An 18,276-nucleotide genomic window follows, 5' to 3' on the forward strand; every position below is an offset into this window, starting at 1 on the left:
AGAAGGAGGCAACTTAATATTATAAACCAATACAAAACTTGTACGTTTTTAAGACCGTTTGTGCTCCTGTGAAATAGGAGCCAAATGGCAGTTCAGTTACTTAGAAGTGAGTAAAAAGGCACAAGGTAAGTAGACTAGATCACATATACAGTGCAAATAGTTTCAGTTCCCCAGAAGAGTTCCATTCAAGTCAATAGGCCTAGGCCAAAGTGAATGGGCTAGTGTTCAGGATAGGAAAGAGCAGTTCTGGTATCAAACAGTGAAGTCTTTGCGAAAGTACTCAGAAGTAGTTTAGGCGAAAAAGAATCATTTGTTGGGCCACAAGCTGATGAGGCCTGCAAGTTGGGAAAGTTTCACAAACTTTCGCCGTGAGAGTGGCCTTCTCTCAATCGGGTTGGCACAGTAGCTTTGTATGAAGAAACAAATGCAGCTGATGTCGTTGGTTCCTGGCAGTTTCTGCAGATCTCACTGTTCCTGATCCTCAGTCGTGGGGACAAAAGGGAGGAAGTCGGGGGACTCCTGCACCGCACGGGATCGTCAGAAAAGCAAAGAAAATGGAGTCACTTCAGTTAGAGTAGCTGTTCTTCAAGCACACAAGCGGGTGTCCTTCCCCCTGGTTAATCCTAACCAGCTTCGAGAATGGTATCCAGGTGGCTTACGAGTTGATTGGTCCCACCAACTCAAAGGAAGAAGTCATCCTTGAAGGGGCTTCTCTGTCGAGATGAATTTGGCAATTCGGACCTGCAGCAGGGCTTCTCCGGGCAAACCAACGGTCCCGGAGTTGCAGCAGCTGTCCTCTTCCAGCTCGTCTTCGGTTCTTTCATTCCAGTGGTCGACTCTGTTTTCCAGTCCAAGAGACTCGCCTTTTACACAGTTCTCTTCCTTTCATTCCAGCCTAGCTGTCACTCACCCAGCAGGGTGGCTATCCTTGCCTGACAGTCAGCCAGCCAATTTACGCCAGAGTGCATTTGGATCTCCTAGGAGACGAAGCACAGGGAGTATCGGGCACCTGCCTCACTTCCTGCCCACCCCAGACACTCAGACGCCAGAGGCGGTCTTCGGTCCTGAAGCCCGCCAAAGGCATACAAACAAAGGGACCAAACCTGATTTGGCACGCAGAGACAAACACTAGAAGGTCCTTTCCAAAAAGAAACTGGGGAATAAAGAAGACTGGGACCTGTTTAAATAAAGGGGATTAAGGTGCCATCTCGAAAAACATGGCTCCCATGATTTTTAGCTACCGGTGTTCGTGGTCGGGAAAAATCATGGTAGTTTGTTGTAATTTGACTGCTACATGAGTTTCTAGAAATGGGTGATACTAGGTAACCCCTCCGGCACTCTATTGTAAGATAGTGTGCTGGGTCTAGGAATTTAAAAAGACTAGTAAAGTCAATTTAACTTTACATTCTCTGGGAAACAGTAGTTTATCCGAGAGAAGGTATTTAAACCTTGGGACAGCCTAAAAGGCTTCCCTGTGTCACTGCACTCAGGGTGCTGTATGACGCACATGAAAAGATGATGCCTATGAAGTTATCTAAAACCCCATTATCAAAGAACACAAGAGTAAAACGCACATCAACGTACATGAGAGAGTGGGGGAAAAAAAGGCTCACACTCTCTCCAGGTAAAAAAATCAAGTCCTCCAAAATACAGCAAAGTTGCTGGAGGGGTCTCTAAGGTGAAGGGAATTGGCACATTTATGAAAAGTCTCCCTAACAGTCACGGCGGATGCAGCCTTTTCCATTCGCATTGTAAATAATACAACCTTGTTTGCCAGTTATGCCGCTGCAGGAGGGCCTTGAAGAAGTACCTGAACCGCTACAAGCTCGCCTGCTCTCCACGGTGGCAGAAGGCAGGCAGGTTAATCAGACTATCCTTAAAAATACTTTGTATGCGGCAGAGACAGTTGGCAGATCCTTGGCTCAAGGTACCCTCCAGAAGAGGCACGCATGGTTACGCAACTCTGGTTTTAAACTAGAGACTTAAGCCTCATTAAGAAATAAGCCAGTGGAGGAGACTAATTTATTTAGAAAGGCGGTTGACGAAGCGCTCGAAACTGCTAAGAAAGAGCATGACACCCTCAAGACCCTGGATCAGATCACCCAGAGGCCTTTTCCGAGGTGGTCGGGTCTAAACGTTCCTTTCGTTGTCAACGTTTCCCTCATAACCAATACAGCTCGGGAAATAATTGGTCCTCTACCCAAGGAGCCAACACCTACACCACCCCGTATCTCCCAAGAGGCCAACAACGTGGTAAAGGAAGGGGTCGGAAATTCTACCCCTCGAGGCTCGCCTGGCCTCGGGCCAAAAATGACCCACAGATCCAGGTCCCCTCCATACCTCCCTGTCCGGGGGGTAGCTAACATCATTTCTTCAAGCATGGGAGGGGATAACTACAGACCAGTAGGTACTCAAGACCGTTGCCCATGGGTACTGTATAGAATTCGGACAGTCCCCCCAATTCAGACTTCCACGAGCAAGACGCCTGACGCCAGTACATCTGCGCATCCTGCTACAAGAAGTAGAGACCCTGTAGGAAAAGGGCGCCATAGATGTTGTGCCTCTTCTACAAGTAAACAAGGGTATTTATTCAGTGTACTTCCTTGTACCCAAAAAGGATCTCACCATGCACTCTGTACAAGATTTGCGCCCAGTGAACACATTTGTCAAGCCCCAAAAGTTTTGCATGGTCACTCTGCAGGAAGTAATTCCCCTGCTCACACAGGGTGATTACAAGGCAACATTGGACATGAAAGATGCATACTTTCATATTTCAATGTTGCCGGCGCACAGAAAATACCTCAGATTCATAATACAGGAAAAGCACTGTCAGTTCAAGGTACTACCCTTCGGCATAGCCTCAGCACCAAGGGTGTTTACAAGGTACTGGCAGTGGCAGCAGCACACCTGCGCAGGTTATCCATCCCGGTTTATCCTTACCTCGACAACTGACTCATAACGGGGGATTCTTATGAAACATGCCTGTCAAATACCCAAAAGACGATCAACCTCTTATTCAGCCTGGGATTCTCCTTAAAGTCCAGCTTAGACCCCAGTCAAGTCGAGCAGTTCCTAGGGGCTCTAATTCGAACAAAGGACGCCCTTGTCTTCCCCTCCAACGAGAGGGTGCAAAACATGCTGTTTCAGATCCATCAATATGTAGCCAGTGGAGAGGTGATGGTACGCAAGGCTGTGCGACTGTTGGGAATGATGGCATCATGCATTTATTTGGTTCCTCAGGCGCGCTTGCGCATGCGTCCAATGCAGGAGTGGCTCAGCAGCCAGTGGTGTCAGTCCAGCGGACAATGGGACGATCTAGTGGTTGTCTCGCCAGCCCTCGTTCTCTCGCTACAGTGGTGGTCGAGGGGGAACCTCTTGAGGGTGAAATCCTTCACCACTCCCGCAGTGGAGGCCACTCTCAATACAGACGCATCTCTAACTGGGTGGGGAGCTCACCTGCTTCAACAGACAGCGCACTGAGTTTGGTCGTCAGACATAGCATCCAACCACATAAACCTGTTGGAACTGTACTAGTCTTTAAAGCACTGAAGGCTTTTCAGACACAACTGCAGGGGAAGACTGTCCTCATCCTCAGACAGCACCACAACCATGTACTATCTGAACAACAGGGGGGCACTCACTCTCCAGGGCTGTCCAAACTGTCCAAGAACATTTGGAAGTGGGCTCTCAAACACATGTTCCTGTTATCTCAACATGTTCCAGGGGAACTCCATCTTCTAGCAGAGATTCCCCACTACCCATGGAGTACGAATGGCGATTACACAAAGACATCATCTCCAATGTTTTCACAGAATGGGGCTTTCCAGAGATCGACGTGTTTTCAACTCTGGAGAACGCTCAATGCCAAGACTACGCCTCCAGGTTCCCCCAGAACCGATCCAAGGGGAACAGACTCTGGGTCACATGGTCAGGGAAATTTGTTTACGCTCACCCCCCTCACTCCCCCTGACTCCCCTACTCAACAAGATAGTGCACAAGATGCACCAAGAACCAGTCGCCATGATATTGGTGGCCTCCATGTGGGCCCGCCAACCCTGGATCGCTCATCTGATGGAGATGTGTCTATCTCCCCCAGTGAAACTACCTTTTCCGTACAACATGTTGTCTCAGGACAAAGGGGAGACACTTCACCCATGCCCGCAAACATTGAACTTGGAGGCCTGGCTCCTGAGGTCATAGAGTTTGGACACCTACAACTCCCTCAGAGATGCATGGACATACTTAAGGAAGCGAGAAAACCTAACGCCCGATATTGCTATTCCAGTAAATGGAAACACTTTATCTGGTGCAATACCAAGGGCATCAATCCCATTAAATGCTCTCCTACTCACATTGTATTGTACCTGACTCACTTGCTTGACTCGGGCCTGGTTTTTAATTCCCTTAAGGTTCACTTAGCTGCTCTCTCAGCCTACACTACGTCACAACAAAAAGTGTCATGGTGGAAGATACCAGTTATTAAGGCTTTCATGGAAGGGGTCAAGAGGATTCAGCCCCCCCATGGGACCTGAATGTGGTATTAACCAGACTTATGTTGTCTCCATTTGAGTCCATGCATAAGGCAAGTCTCAAAGATCTTACCTAGAAGACAGCCTTCCTAGTGGCTATCACTTATAAGAAGGGTTAGTGAAGGCCCTTTCAGTTCTAGACCCTTTTGTTAAAGTTCAGAGATGAGGTGGTTCTGCGCACTCGCCTTCGTTTTGTGCCTACGTTTATCTCCAAGTTCCATGTGAACCAATCAATAGAACTGTCTACTTTCTTCCAGAACCCTACTAAGATGTGCATAGGGCAGTCATGTTTTACCTGGACAGAACTAAACCACTGAGAAAGACAAACACATTTTTTGTTTCAGTGGCTGCTGATAGAGAAGGGGATCCCGTCTCTAAATCAGCAATCTCAAGGTGGAGTGTCAAATGCATCACACTCTGTTACAAGCCTAGCGCACACTCTACTCTGGGCACTGGGGCTTCCATAGTATTCATTGCAAATGTTCCCCTAGAGTCAATTTGCAAAGCGGCAACCTGGAGTTCTGTACACACCTTTACAAAACACTATTGCCTAGACACTCATTCTAGGTCTGATTCTCAGGTGGGACAAGCAGTAATAAGACATCTTTTCACTACTGTTCCTTCTCAAAACCCACCTCCAACTCCAGGACTGCTCGCTAGTCTATGCACAGCATTTGATTCTAAGCAAATTAACAAGCATCAGAAGACATGCATTACTTACCGTAAAAGCAGTTCTGATGATTGTATCGGCTTAGATTCACATGTGCCCACCCTTCCTCCCCCTCGGGGTGGAAGGAACATAGACGTCTTACTACTTTCTTTCTTTTCTGTACTCGCTCACGATAGTCGTAAGGCTCCCTCATGGCAGAAAGAATACAATCGGAGGGACCTCGACGAGTGAGGGATTTTGGGTACACTACACGTAGGGATAGTGTTACAGGCACGCCCATGTCAACGTCCCCTTTCTATTCTCGAAAGACAAGATGCAATACTCTGCGGTTAGCACTGGATGTCAGACTATATGCACAGCATGTGAATCTAAGCAGATACAATCAGAAATGCTTTTACGGTAAGTAATGCGTGTTTTATGCAAGAGAAGGTATTTAAACCTTTGGGAAATCTGAAAGATTTCCCTGTGCCACTGCACTGAAGGTGCTGTGTGACACATGTAAAAAGATGATGCTATGGAGTTTGTCAGAATCCATAACCAAAAGAAACAGAGTTCAAAATCACATTAAAATACATGAGAGAATGGGAAAAGGGTCTGTTACGCTCACCTGGTATCCACGGGGACGCCACCCAGCCGGGCTGCTCGCTGGTATACTTCTCAGTGGTTCCCAGATGTGGTCTGCGGGGAAGGTTCTGCCTAAAAATACAGGAAGGCTGTGTTCAAGACTGGCCGATCGAGGTAAGTATCCTGCCTCCACCCATATGATTTCAGCCCCTCTGGGCCCTCTCCTCACCTTGTTGTAGAATTGGGCATGCTCTCTGTCCTGCCTTCTTTGCAGGGGCGCGTTGTCTTTCATGGGCGTGTGCGGTCCAGTTACTTCACTGACGCCGGCTCGTTTGATGTCTTTCAGGTAGGGCTTATTGCTGTTTTTTCGTATTATTGTTGTTCCTGCATGCCTTTCTTTGTTTAGTAATGTCTCTTTTCTCCCTTAGATATGCAGACCTTCAGCGTGGCAAACTGACTTTGTTGAGCCTCGCCGGTCAAAGATGGCGCGTAATGAGCGCTATGATGCGGTAAGTAAGCGCTATGCGCAGCGCTGCGATGTCTTGCCTTAGCTAACCTGTTTTCCATCTTTTCTCGTAGGTCACAGTGTTCTCCCAGCACGTGTGGAATTTCCGGAGAGATGTCAGCTGAGAGGCGACCAGCCAGGTAAGCCTTTTGAGCAGTTCGTTGTTTTACAATGTCTCTAAGGCCTTCTTTAATGTTGTCTTTACCTTCCTCTTTCAGGTCTTTCGGTCCGGGAGGGGTGCGGATCCGAGGAAGCTGTTCACAGGAGCTGCGAGTGGATAAAGATGAAGATTGCAGGTAAGATGCTGCTGCTAACAGTGTTCCTTTTGTCTCCTTGCAGGCTCTGCTTCTCAGAGGCTCGTGGGTATAGCTGGACACGGTGAGGTTGCAGACAGCAAAGTAACGCAAAGCTTGTTGTCTTGTTCGGGTGTGGTTTAAATAGCCCCAACAAAGTAGTCAAGGTAAAATAGTCCCTAGGCCACCACACCCAAAACACTATACCGCATAGCTAGGTTCCTAGGAGCCAAGCTATGTGGATGCCTCGATGTTGGCTGAAAGCCTCAATAAAGTAGTTCCCTGAACACATGTCTTTCACGGCGTATGAGCCTGGTGCCGTAGGCGCCAGGACTGGCCCCAAGAGGGCTTTTGAAGTGGATGCTAGGCCTTAGGGACCCGAGTCCTGATCCCACCTGGCCAATGGGCTTGCCAGTGGGGATTCGGGGTGAGGGTCGTGACAGGGTCTCACTGTCTCCAGGTTAAAAAATAAAGTCCTCAAAATCCAGCAAAGTTGTGGAGTGTCTCTAAGGTAGAGAGGAATTGGCACATTTCTGTGAATTCTCCCTAACAGGCGGCTAGTTTAGCTCCTTGTGTATGGCTTGTTTCAGCAGGCGGTTTCCGAGATTCTCAGAACGCTGCAGTTACCAGTAGAACCACCAAAGGTTATTGTTGGCTATTGGTCAAACAAATGTATACAACATGTAAATATTGTCACACAAGTCACACACTGGAATGTATGTAAATATGGCATATGAGGTAAATCCTTGTTTGATAAACCATACACTGACGACGCCTATTCCCATGTGCAATTCACTCCTTTAGACAAGACGGAGCAGACAACTGAGGGGAGATCATCCTTTGGCTTTGCATTTTTACTTGACTTGTAAGCTGTTAGTCTCATCCGCCCCCTGCCCTCAGTTGCTGCCAGTGCTTTACTAATCCATTGACAAATGGAATGTTAGACTAACCCACTTGGCAACACAGACTCGCACAACCATAAGGTGCTTTACTAACGGGGTTCATTGTACTTACTCAGGTGGACTTTAGGAAAACTCCCCTAACAAGAACCCATAATTTTTGCCCGATGCAAGGAACAATTTTCATTTCCTGAAACAGAGCATTTCAGATATATGCAATTTAAGACATTGGATCTTCAATAGGACAGTGAAGGAGGCGGGTACCAGAAGTTCTACGGGTTCAGAAATTCTGATAGCCAACGGCTGTGTCACCAAAAAGATAACCCAATTCTATAATATGCTTGATGAAGATGACAATAAATGACTTTATGCCTTTTTATCGAGAAATGGGGGAGAGAATTGGATTACAATCCCACTAGAATAATGGTATTACATTTTCCGAGATGAAACAGAAAAGCTCAAGTTGCACGGTTCTGAATGAACCTTCGTATAAGTTCTGCTATTATTAGTATTTAACCCGGGACAGGCTTCAGAAGATCTTCCCTGTCTCACCTAGGCTATGTTGGCGCAAATGCAACAACAGAGATCTAGCCCCTATGCGGTGGCATTGTCCCACAATACAATTATACTGCAACTAAATCCTAGGTTGTATCAAAGATATTGGGTGCACAATTCTAGTGGTACCTGCTCTCAATCATACTGGGAGAAGCAGATGAAGAGCGGCCTGATTGCAAACTTGGCTAAACTGCAGTGGGTTTAATATGAGCATGCATTGGCCATTGTGTAACATCAACCTAAAAGGGTAAAACAACCTGCTGGAAATAACAGGCCTTGACTTCGACTTCAACCTTTAGTACCAAAACATCCAATCTGCTACATACAAATATTTAAGTTGATTAATCATTGCAAGCCATGAGAAAATGCAGTTGCGTGAAACAAGTATGCTTTCTTTTTGGGGTTTTTAAAAAGCAGACTATACCACATTTCATGTTAAAACCACAAATCATGGAACTTTATCTCATGTATCAAATAATAAATATGAATATAGAAATAGCCATACAAATCTCACTGTTCGGTCATTTCTTTTGGAAGTTCTAACACCGTGCATTCAGCATTACAATTGCTGTTTTTCTTACTGCATATCATCCTCCTCTGAATCAGTACCCAATACCACAACTCTGATTTAAAGCCACTTTCTTAAGCCAACCTTAAGGAAATCTGTCATATATACCTCATATCGAATGGTCAAAATTCTGTTCTAATTAGACAAGCAGATTCTTTTCTTACTGAGCAGATTGGTACACAAAATGACAATTTCAGGATCCAAAAATTATTTGTGCAAATGTTGTGCACAGAATTTTTGTACATGTTTTTAGATCTTCCGACTGTAAACCAACAATGTACAACCATACATGGTTTCAACTCCTCATTAGTGGTCTTACCAACTAAGTAATATTCACTGTTCTAACTATAATATAATCATTTGTCATTTATGGAGCACTTTTTTTGTCCAAGACCTATTGACTTACATTATTATTTAATTTCATTTTATTGAATTTATAGAGCGCCTTTCGCCAAAGGCGCTGAACAAAAAATATAAACAAGTGGTACAATCATTATAAAGTGTACACCTGGGTAAAAGCAGAAGAGTGCGAAGCCACGGGATTAAGAGATGAGTGAAGATAAGAGATGAGTTGAGTTTTGATTGGAAGATCTGCAGAGATGTGGCAGAACGAAGTGAGAGGGGAAGGGAGTTCCAGTGTTTGGGGAGCCAAGAGAGCAAAAGAACAAACGAGAAGCATATGGAGGTTTGGGAACAGTAAGAATAAATACGTTCTGTGATTTTAGGTGGCGAGATGGGATGTATAATGATTATAAGGCAGAAGATAGATAATGGGGGTGTTTGGGAGAATTCTCATTTCTGTGCCAATTCCCTTCAACCTTAGAGACCCCCAGCTAATTTGGATTATGTGTTTCCTTTGTTTTTGGAGTCTGACAAACTCTAAAGGCATCTACTTTTTGTATGGTGACAAACAGCACCTTCAGTGCAGTGTCACAGAGAAATCCTTTAGATTTCTCTTAAGGTTTAAATACATTTTCTTGGGTGAACTACTGTTCCCAAGACTAGTAGAGTGAAATTGACTTTACTTACCTTTTCTCTTTGTAGGTTTAGCACATTCCATTTTATGTGTAGTGCTCGGGGGGTTACTTAGCAGTCCCTTTTTCCTACTTTCTCATGTAACATTTTTATGTTACCCTCACTACTTTAAATAGCTGGTGGCAGTGGTTTAATTTTCCTACCATTGTGCTTTGCTACCGCAGGCTGAATCTTCAGCTGCAGTATAGCGCCCATGGGGGACCATCGGGCCAAAATGGCCCTGGTATTCTTTTTCTCGCCATTTCTTGTTTGGGTTTTTCTCTTACGCCAAACCAGGTTTAACCCCTTTGTTTGTTTTGCCTTTGGAAGGCTTCAGTAGTGAAAACCGCCTCTGGCTCCAGTGTGCCTGGCAGGGCAGGGAGTGAGGTAGGTGCCCCAAACTCCCCTGTCCTTAGTCTCCAGGGTAACATGAATGCACCCAGTGCTGATTGGCTGGCTGTCCTTCCTTGCAGGAGAGCCACCCTGCTGTGAGTGTGACAGCTAGGCTGTGCATGAATGAGAGAAACCTGCCTTAAAAGGCGAGGCTTCTTGGACTGAAGACTGAGTCGGCCACTGGGAAGAACAACCCGACGATGAAACCGTGAACAAAGCTTGCTGCATCCTCCTGGACCTTTGAATTTCCCTGTGAAGCCCTGCTGCTGTGCTGAAACTGCTTTTTTCTGCTCGACAAGAGTAGCTCTGGAAATTACGACTTCTTCCCTTGGGTTAGTGGGAAGACCTTCCCAACTGGCTGTACTTCATTGCTGCTACAGGAACTGAGTTCCAGGGGTTGAGAAATCAATCTGTAAGCCGGCCAGAAGCTCAAGGAGTCTCCCCAAGACCCTCCAGAAGCAGGACGACCAGAGCTCGAGTCCCCTACTCAGAGTGTATAAAATATGTGAATACCACCCCCACTCCGCTCCCCCCTTTCACAGAGAAACCAAAGAATACTGCATTGTCCTCTGCGGCTTGCTAGACTAATGCCATGGTATTCGCCTGCTGACCAGTGTCCAAGATCGGCAGTGGTGCTGTTTACCCAGCGCTGAAACCATGACATGTCGCTGATCCGAAAGAGCCTGTAGCTGCTACCGTTCTCAGAATTGCTGTGCAGGAGTCCTCCAAACGTCCTTCCTGTTCTCCCCACGACTGAGGCCCAGGAACACAGGATCTGCATCACTGCAACCAGACAGAAGCCAGCTGGATCCTCTTCTGTTAGGGAGAATTCTCATAAATGTGCTAATTCCCTTCACCTTAGAGACCCCCAGCAACTTTGCTGGATTTTGAGGACTTGATTGTTTTACCTGGAAAGAGTATGAGCCTTTTTTCCCACACTTTCATGTATTTTGATGTGTGTTTTACTCTTGTGTTCTTTGATTATGGAGTTTTAGATAACTCCATAGTCATCATCTTTTCATGTGTGTTACACAGCGCCCTCAGTGCAGTGACACAGGGATGTCTTTTTAGACCTTCAAAAGGTTTAAATACCTTCTCTGAGATAAACTACTGTTTCCCAGAGAATGTAAGGTTAAATTGACTTTACTAGTCGTTTTAAATTCCTAGACCCAGCACACATCATCTTCCTATAGCTTGCTGGAGGGGTTACCTAGTATCCCCTGTGTCTAGAAACTCATGTAGCAGTCAAATGCTACTCTTTCCTATCGAAATGGCTGGTGGCAGTGGTTTTACAACAAACTACCATGATTTTCCCCGACTGCGAACACCGGTAGCTAAAAATCACGGGAGCCATGTTTTTCAAGATGGTGCCTTAAACCCCTTTGTTTAAACAGGTCCTAGTCTTCTTTTTTAGCGGTTTCTTTTTGGAAAGGTCCTTCTAGAGTTTGTCTCTGCGCGGCAAACCAGGTTTGGTCCCTTTGTTCGTACGCCTTTGGCGGGCTTCAGGACTGAAGACTGCCTCTGGCACCTGAGTGTCTGGGGTGGGCAGGAAGTGAGGGAAGTGCCCGATCTCCTAGGAGACCCAAATGCACTCTGGCGTGATTGGCTGGCTGACTGTCCGGCAAGGACGGCCACCTTGCTGGGTGAGTGACAGCTAGGCTGGAATGAAAGGGAGAAAACTGTTTAAAAGGCGAGGACTGGAAAGCAGAGACGACCACTGGAACGAAAGAACCGAAGCCGACCTGGAAGAGGACGGCTGCTGCAACTCCTGGACCGTTGGTTGGCCCGGTGAAGCCCTGCTGCAGGTCCAAATTGCCAAGTTCATCTCGACAAAGGAGCACCTTCAAGGACGACTTCTTCCTTTTGAGTTGGTGGGATCAATCAACCCGTAAGCCACCTGGATACCATTCTCGGAGCTGGTTAGGATTAACCAGGGGGAAGGCCACCAGCTTGTGTGCTTGACAGCTGCTCGAACCGAAGATCTTCCATTTTGCTAGCTTATTTGACCAGTCCTTGTGTAGTGCACGAGTCCCCCGATGTCCTCCCTCTTGTCCCCACGACTGAGGCTCAGGAACAGCGAGATCTGCAGGAACTGCCAGGAGCCAACATCTTCAGCTGCATCTTTTCTTCATATTAAGGTACTGTACCAACCGGACTGAGAGAACTTGCCTCTCGCGGTGAAAGTTTGTGAAACTTTCCCAACTTGCAGGCCTAATCAGCTTGTGACCCAACATATGATTCATTTTCGTACAACTACTTCTGAGAACTTTGGCAAAGACTTTACTGTTAATTACAAGAACTGCTCTTTCCTATCCAAGACACTAGCCCATTGACTTTGGCCTAGACCTATTGAACTGAATCGAGTCCTCTAGTGAACTGAAACTATTTGCACTGCCTAAGAAAGTATTTGTGATCTACGTTATTAACTTGTGCCTTTGTACTCCTATTTAAAGTGACCGAAATGCCATTTTGCTCCTATTCAGGGGAGCCTAATTTACTCAGACTTATTGGTTTGGTATTGAAATTTATTTGTGTATGATATTAAGTTGCCTCCTTCTAGTGAATGTTTTCTAGATGACTGTGTAATAAATTAAAAAGTGTTTTACTAAGAAACCTTGAGTGTAAGTGTCTACTTGAACCACTGTGATAGTAAGACCTCTGTGTAACATCCTTGTACTGCCCGCATTCCCTCTTGAGACAAGCCTGGCTGCTCAGCTCGCTACCAAAAACGATGTAGTACAGACTTATACCAAAGGTTGGTTTTGCTTACACCTGTAGTCCCAATTGTATGTGGTGGTCCCAGAGGGTACTGCATGCAATGCTGCCTAATAGGGGTAATTGCCTCTTTGTGTCAAGAATGGCACTCTGTCAAAAGTGGCACAGGGTACGCCGGTAGCTTTTGGGTGGCTGTGCTGAAGTAAGGTAGCAGATCAGCACACACAGCAGGAAGTTCAACAAGAAAGAAGAGTAGGAAACTGTAGCTGTGAGCCAAAAGGGGCAAAAGATACAAAGGTACAAACAAACTGGATTCCCTCTTGGGGTGTATGCTGAATGGGAAAGAGTGTTCCACGAACCTTAGGAAACTCCAGCCTTCTGCACAGATTGCTATAACAGAGGCCCACGCTGTATGCTCATGGCTGGGAACAACAGCAGTGGGTGTCTGTAACACTGAAAACGCGACAAGGGAAGGGGCAGAGGTTGCCTGCCGGAAACCAACAGGCAAGCTCTGTACAAAGGGATTACATAAGACACATGAGAAGACAAGAACAGATATATCCAGCGAAAAGGAAGTCAATGAGCAATCTAGCAGAAGGAAATGAAGGAAAGGCAGTTCGACTGAAGTAGATAACCTAAGGTGGAGTACAGAGGACTCAAGGAAGAGAACAAGGGAGCAGCAGTCAGGAAAAAAGAAGGGCTGCAATGTAGGAAGCAGGTCTGCAGTCAAGAGTGGCACTAGGTGCAGGCAAACTGTAGTGGACTGCGGAGGACTGTAGTAGGCTGCAAGGCAGGGAGTCCAAAAGAACAGGACAGAGAGAGATTAGTAGTAGGCGACAGACAGAGAGCCCAAAAGAATAGGGCCGCGAGGTAGGGAGCCCAGAGGAGCAGGGCCGTAGGCAGCTAAGTGTAAAACAGGCTGTAAGGCAGAGGAGTGTAGCAAGCCGCAAGGCAGGAAGCCCAGAGGACAAGGGCTGTAGGCAGCGGAGGGAGACAGGCTGCAAGGAAGGAGCCCAGAGGACACGGGCTGTAGGCAGCCGAGGGAGCAGGCCCAGAGGACAAGGGCTGTAGGCAGCGAAGAGGTGCAGGCTGCAAGGTAGGGAGCCCAGAGGACAAGGGCTGTAGGCAGCCGGAGTGAGGCAGGCTGTAGGCAGGTAGCCCAGAGGACAAGGACTGTAGGCAGCCGGAGTGAGGCAGGCTGCAGGGCTGGGAGCCCAGAGGACAAGGACTGTAGGCAGCCGGAGTGGGGAGGCTGCAAGGCAAGGAGCCCAGAAGAGCAGGGCAGCAAGGAGTGAGCCGAGGAGCAGGGCCGCTGACTGTAGAGGGCTGCAGAGGACTGTAGTAGGCTGCAAGGCAGGAAGCCCAGAGGACAAGGGCTGTAGGGAGAAGGCAGCAGAGCGAGATCGGCTGCAAGGCAGGGAGCCCGGAAAGGGCACTGGATCAAAACAGGATAATGCAGGAACAGCATACAAAGTAGAGGGTCAAGGCAAACAGGAGCGGGGAGATCTCAAGATGCAAGACACTGTGCTCCTGCAGGCAGCTTCTTGTATACAGCCTTGCCCTGTTCTGAGGCAGGCTAATTTACAGCACCTGGAGCAGCACACCTGAAGACAATCTGCCTCCTCCCTCTCTGGTCCTGAGCAGGTGGAAGCAGCACTGGCCGCTAGGGCTTCTGGGGATTGTGGTCCCAATAACGATGAATGAGAATAGCTAGGAATTGAGGACTGTAGCCAGGTGCATTATGGTAAATGTAGTTAATTGAATAAAATAAGAAAGAACCAAAGTTGAGCAAATGGAAATAAAAGACCAAGGCGTGAATAGGAGTTGTTCAAAGAGTATTAGAAGGATCAATGAGTACCAAGTAGTCCATGATGGTTGCCAATGCGTGCGCCAGCGGCGCGGGCATGACACTTTGTCAGTAGCTTTGCTCTTCTTCGTTGAGACTTGCTCAAGTGTAACAGCTTGTGACCCTACAGTGATTTTGCTTCAACAAACTCTAACTTTGTGCACGATATTTTGCTGTCTAAGTGTCTCAGCTCCAAAGACTGTGCTCCAATGGACTTTGGCTGTCCTGGCTCCCTGCAGATTGGACTTTTCTATTCCATTTGATTTTGATCCTTACTGTCCCTCATAGGTGATGCATTGGTGTTAAAGGTACCCGGTCATTGCATCGACAACCAAACCATCACATTTTTTCAATCGAAATACCATTCTTAGTATGTCCATTTGGTTGAATAAAATTTGATGGATCCATTGAAATGTAATGTTAAGATCAGGGTTAGGGCTAGGGTTAGTTTAAGGGTTACATTAGGGTTAGGGTTACATTAGGGTTAGGGTTACATTAGGGTTAGGGTTACATTGGGGTTGGGGTTGGGGGTTAGGGTTGGGGCTAGGGATAGAGTTAGGGTTGGTGTTAGGGTTAGATTAAGGGTTGCATTAGGGTTGGGGCTGGGGTTAGGGTTAGGGCTGGGGCTGGGGCTGGGGCTGGGGCTGGGTCTGGGGCTGGGGTTGGGGCTAGGGATAGGGTATAGGTTTGGGCTAGGGTTAGATTAAGGGTTACATTAGGGTTGGGGCTAGGGTTAGATTAAGGGTTACGTTAGGGTTGGGGGGTGGGCGCGGGTGTTGGAAGGGGCTGGCGGGGGGAAACCCCCCACCCAATATACAAAAAAAAATTAAAAGTGCCGACATTTCAGCACTGGGCAGCTCCATGTAAAATAAATGTATTGAAATGCTATCTTTTACATGTAAAAGTGCATTTCCATTGAAACCAGTCCATTTATATTTTCGATGGACTAGTTTAGATGGAAAGGCACTTTTACATGTTAAAGATAGACTGTCGATGCTTTGGCATTAGATGCTTTGTTTTCGATGCTTTGGTATGTTGACCCTTTTTTTTCCGATGCAATCACTATAAACCGTTTTAAACTAACACTGCTGAGAAAGGTTTTCATCTAAACTTCATTGGAAGACAAAGCGCTCACATGCTCCGAGATCCTGTTTAACCTTTTTTCTTCCTTTTACCCTTCCTTTCTACAACCTCAGAATTTCCAATGTACAAAAGTGATATATAAATGCCAGCATTGTCCTAGTTAGGTGTGGGGTGTAGGAAGTGTGTATAAAGCTATGAAGCATCGCTAAATGGTATCCACTTGCTTTGTGTTGGTTCTGAGAAAGTAATTTAAAGTGTATTTGATTGCTACATATAATGCCCTTTTTAAAGAATGGTTATTTAAAAACTATTGTTAAGTAAATAATTATTTTAACTAAAAACCTTGAGTATAAGTGTTACTTGGCTACTTGTATTGGTGGATTTCATTGCTCCAGCTCTCCAGCTCACATTTACCCCTCTTGAGATAAGCCTGGCTGCTCAGCCACCCTACCAACTTGTGTAGTACAGGCCTATGCCAAAAAGTGGGTTACCTAATACCAAGAAGACAAGGGTTGCGTAGTCTCCCTCATGGTTACTACATCAGTTCTTGCCTAACGGGGGGGGGCAGACCTTTGGTTACGGTTTAAAACAATTGAGAGAAAGTGGTAGAGAAGACAAGATTCAAAAGGAAATAATGAAATCGAAAGTAGTGACGGTGTAATAGAAGGAATTATAAACTGGAAGAAGATGGGAGGCAGGAAGACCAAGCATTAGAGACCAGCAGTAGTCCATATCGGAAAAGACAATCAAACAATCGTTTTTGTGGCATTAAGAGAGATTGGGCCGAGCACAGCAGATGTTGAAAAGTGCGTAATGAAGAGTGGGCAATAGAAGTCAATTATGTAAAATTTGCTAAAGTACCTGAATTGTCAGTGTCTTGCGTATTGTAATCTTTAATTCCTATGGCAACAATAAGGCATGTATCATTGATTCAATGGCCACAATGACAAAGGCCAAATGGTTTGAGTTCTTTATAACATTGGATAATAAAATGCATAATTTGTACGACCTCCCTATTTAAACTCACTATAAATTCAGATCAGTTCTTTGGGTTCCATCGTTTACAAATATTTTTCCTGCCTGGTAGATTTCTCTGTTCAAAGTAGCATATTGCCATAACGCTGCCACTATTTTGTTTCCATCTTCCCCAATGTCTTTCTTGAACTAATTTTGATCAGTGGAGGTGGACCAAAACAGAAGCAAGCCAGTTGCAATCATGCAACGTCATTCTCGGAGTGGCAGATATGTGAGAAAAATGAGTGCGAAGTCTATCCACGATTATCTCCTGCATTGGCTGGCTCTCCCGAGCAATCTCACCATGCATGCAGATAAACTGTGGGTAAATGACTGGACAATCATGAAGATTCTGCCGACGGCAGACCCATCCTCATTGTACACCTCTGAAAACACCCTTTGTCATTTTATAGCTCATTCAGCCTTCCCCAACGCTGGAAAATGCAGCTTTTTTAGCGTTGTTGCAAGTGTTATGTGGTTGTATACAAGATCTCCCTGTGAGCAGGAGAATTGAAGAGAGACATTGGTCTTACTTTTCTTTCTGCAGTAGAGGCAAGCAGAGGATTGTTTTTAGGGTTCCTTCCTGTGGAGTCTTGCATGTTTGTGGGCATCCATACTATGCGGATCAGCAGGCGAATACCATGGCATTAGTCTAGCAAGCCGCAGAGGAGAATGCAGTATTCTTTGGTTTCTCTGTGAAAGGGGGGAGTGGAGTGGGGGTGGTATTCACATATTTTATACACTTGTGCAACTAAAAATAAAGAATGTGGTTAATATTTACACTTTTTTCACTTCTATTGACAGTTCTTCGCCTAGTATTCTGACACTGACTGCAATCAGACATCACGTCCTTGGAACAATAATCACAGATAAACTCCTAGATGTGATGGTCACAATAAAGTAAGTTAAAGTCAACAGACTTTGTGCTACGTTTGTCTTGGAAACCACTGCAATAGCCTGACTTTGCTCATTGATTCCAGATATGTTAGGAAAGACGTGTGTATAGTTTTTAAAATAGTGATACATTTGTATTCACCTATATTCCAAGGAACAATCTATTGTTCTAACCAGTGTTCATCACAAACCAATCATGAAAAATGCAAAGGAAACCTAATTGCAGGTACAACATGCCTATTAATAATAGGTTCTCTTGCATGCCTAAAAAGTTAGGGCTGTTGAACTCATTCATTTAGTGACTTCAATCGAGATGCTCACTTTCAGAATTGTTAAACAAATCTGTCTTCTGTCAAATAATGTCAGATTTTGGACTGTATTTTAAGTTTTCTGATCTTACTATGTTTTTTCTTGGTTTTGTAAAGGTTTAAATAAACCAAATACAAATAAAAAAAAGAAGCCAGATTTTTAAATGATCAATTGTACATAAATAAATGTGGACACGTAAAGATAGAGAATATACAATGTTGAACATGAATTTGCCATCATTGGCTACACATAGGTGGGGAATATTAACTTTCTTGTTTAAAGTTAAGGTTGCTATGTATTTAACAGTTCTACAAACACCGGGAATGCCATTGTTAGTAGTTCGCATACTATTAAATACAAAACAAAAAATAAAGACTCTGGCACTATAATACCAAGTTTTATATAATATATATATTTTGAGCCAG

General features: G+C 45.5%; 1 protein-coding gene across 1 annotated transcript in view; it reads left to right on the forward strand.

Annotated features, from left to right (window-relative positions):
* LOC138569235 (BOS complex subunit NOMO1-like) overlaps positions 1-18,276 on the forward strand; it is a 1,101,991-nt gene that overhangs the window by 334,097 nt on the left and 749,618 nt on the right. The window contains exon 18 of the mRNA XM_069647049.1: positions 17,453-17,548. Coding sequence (XP_069503150.1) covers positions 17,453-17,548 — 96 coding nt within the window. The remainder of the gene's footprint in view (positions 1-17,452; positions 17,549-18,276) is intronic.

Source organism: Ambystoma mexicanum, chromosome 2q (genome assembly GCF_040938575.1).
Source record: "Ambystoma mexicanum isolate Mex_15411 chromosome 2q, UKY_AmexF1_1, whole genome shotgun sequence".
Classification (NCBI taxonomy): domain Eukaryota; kingdom Metazoa; phylum Chordata; class Amphibia; order Caudata; family Ambystomatidae; genus Ambystoma; species Ambystoma mexicanum.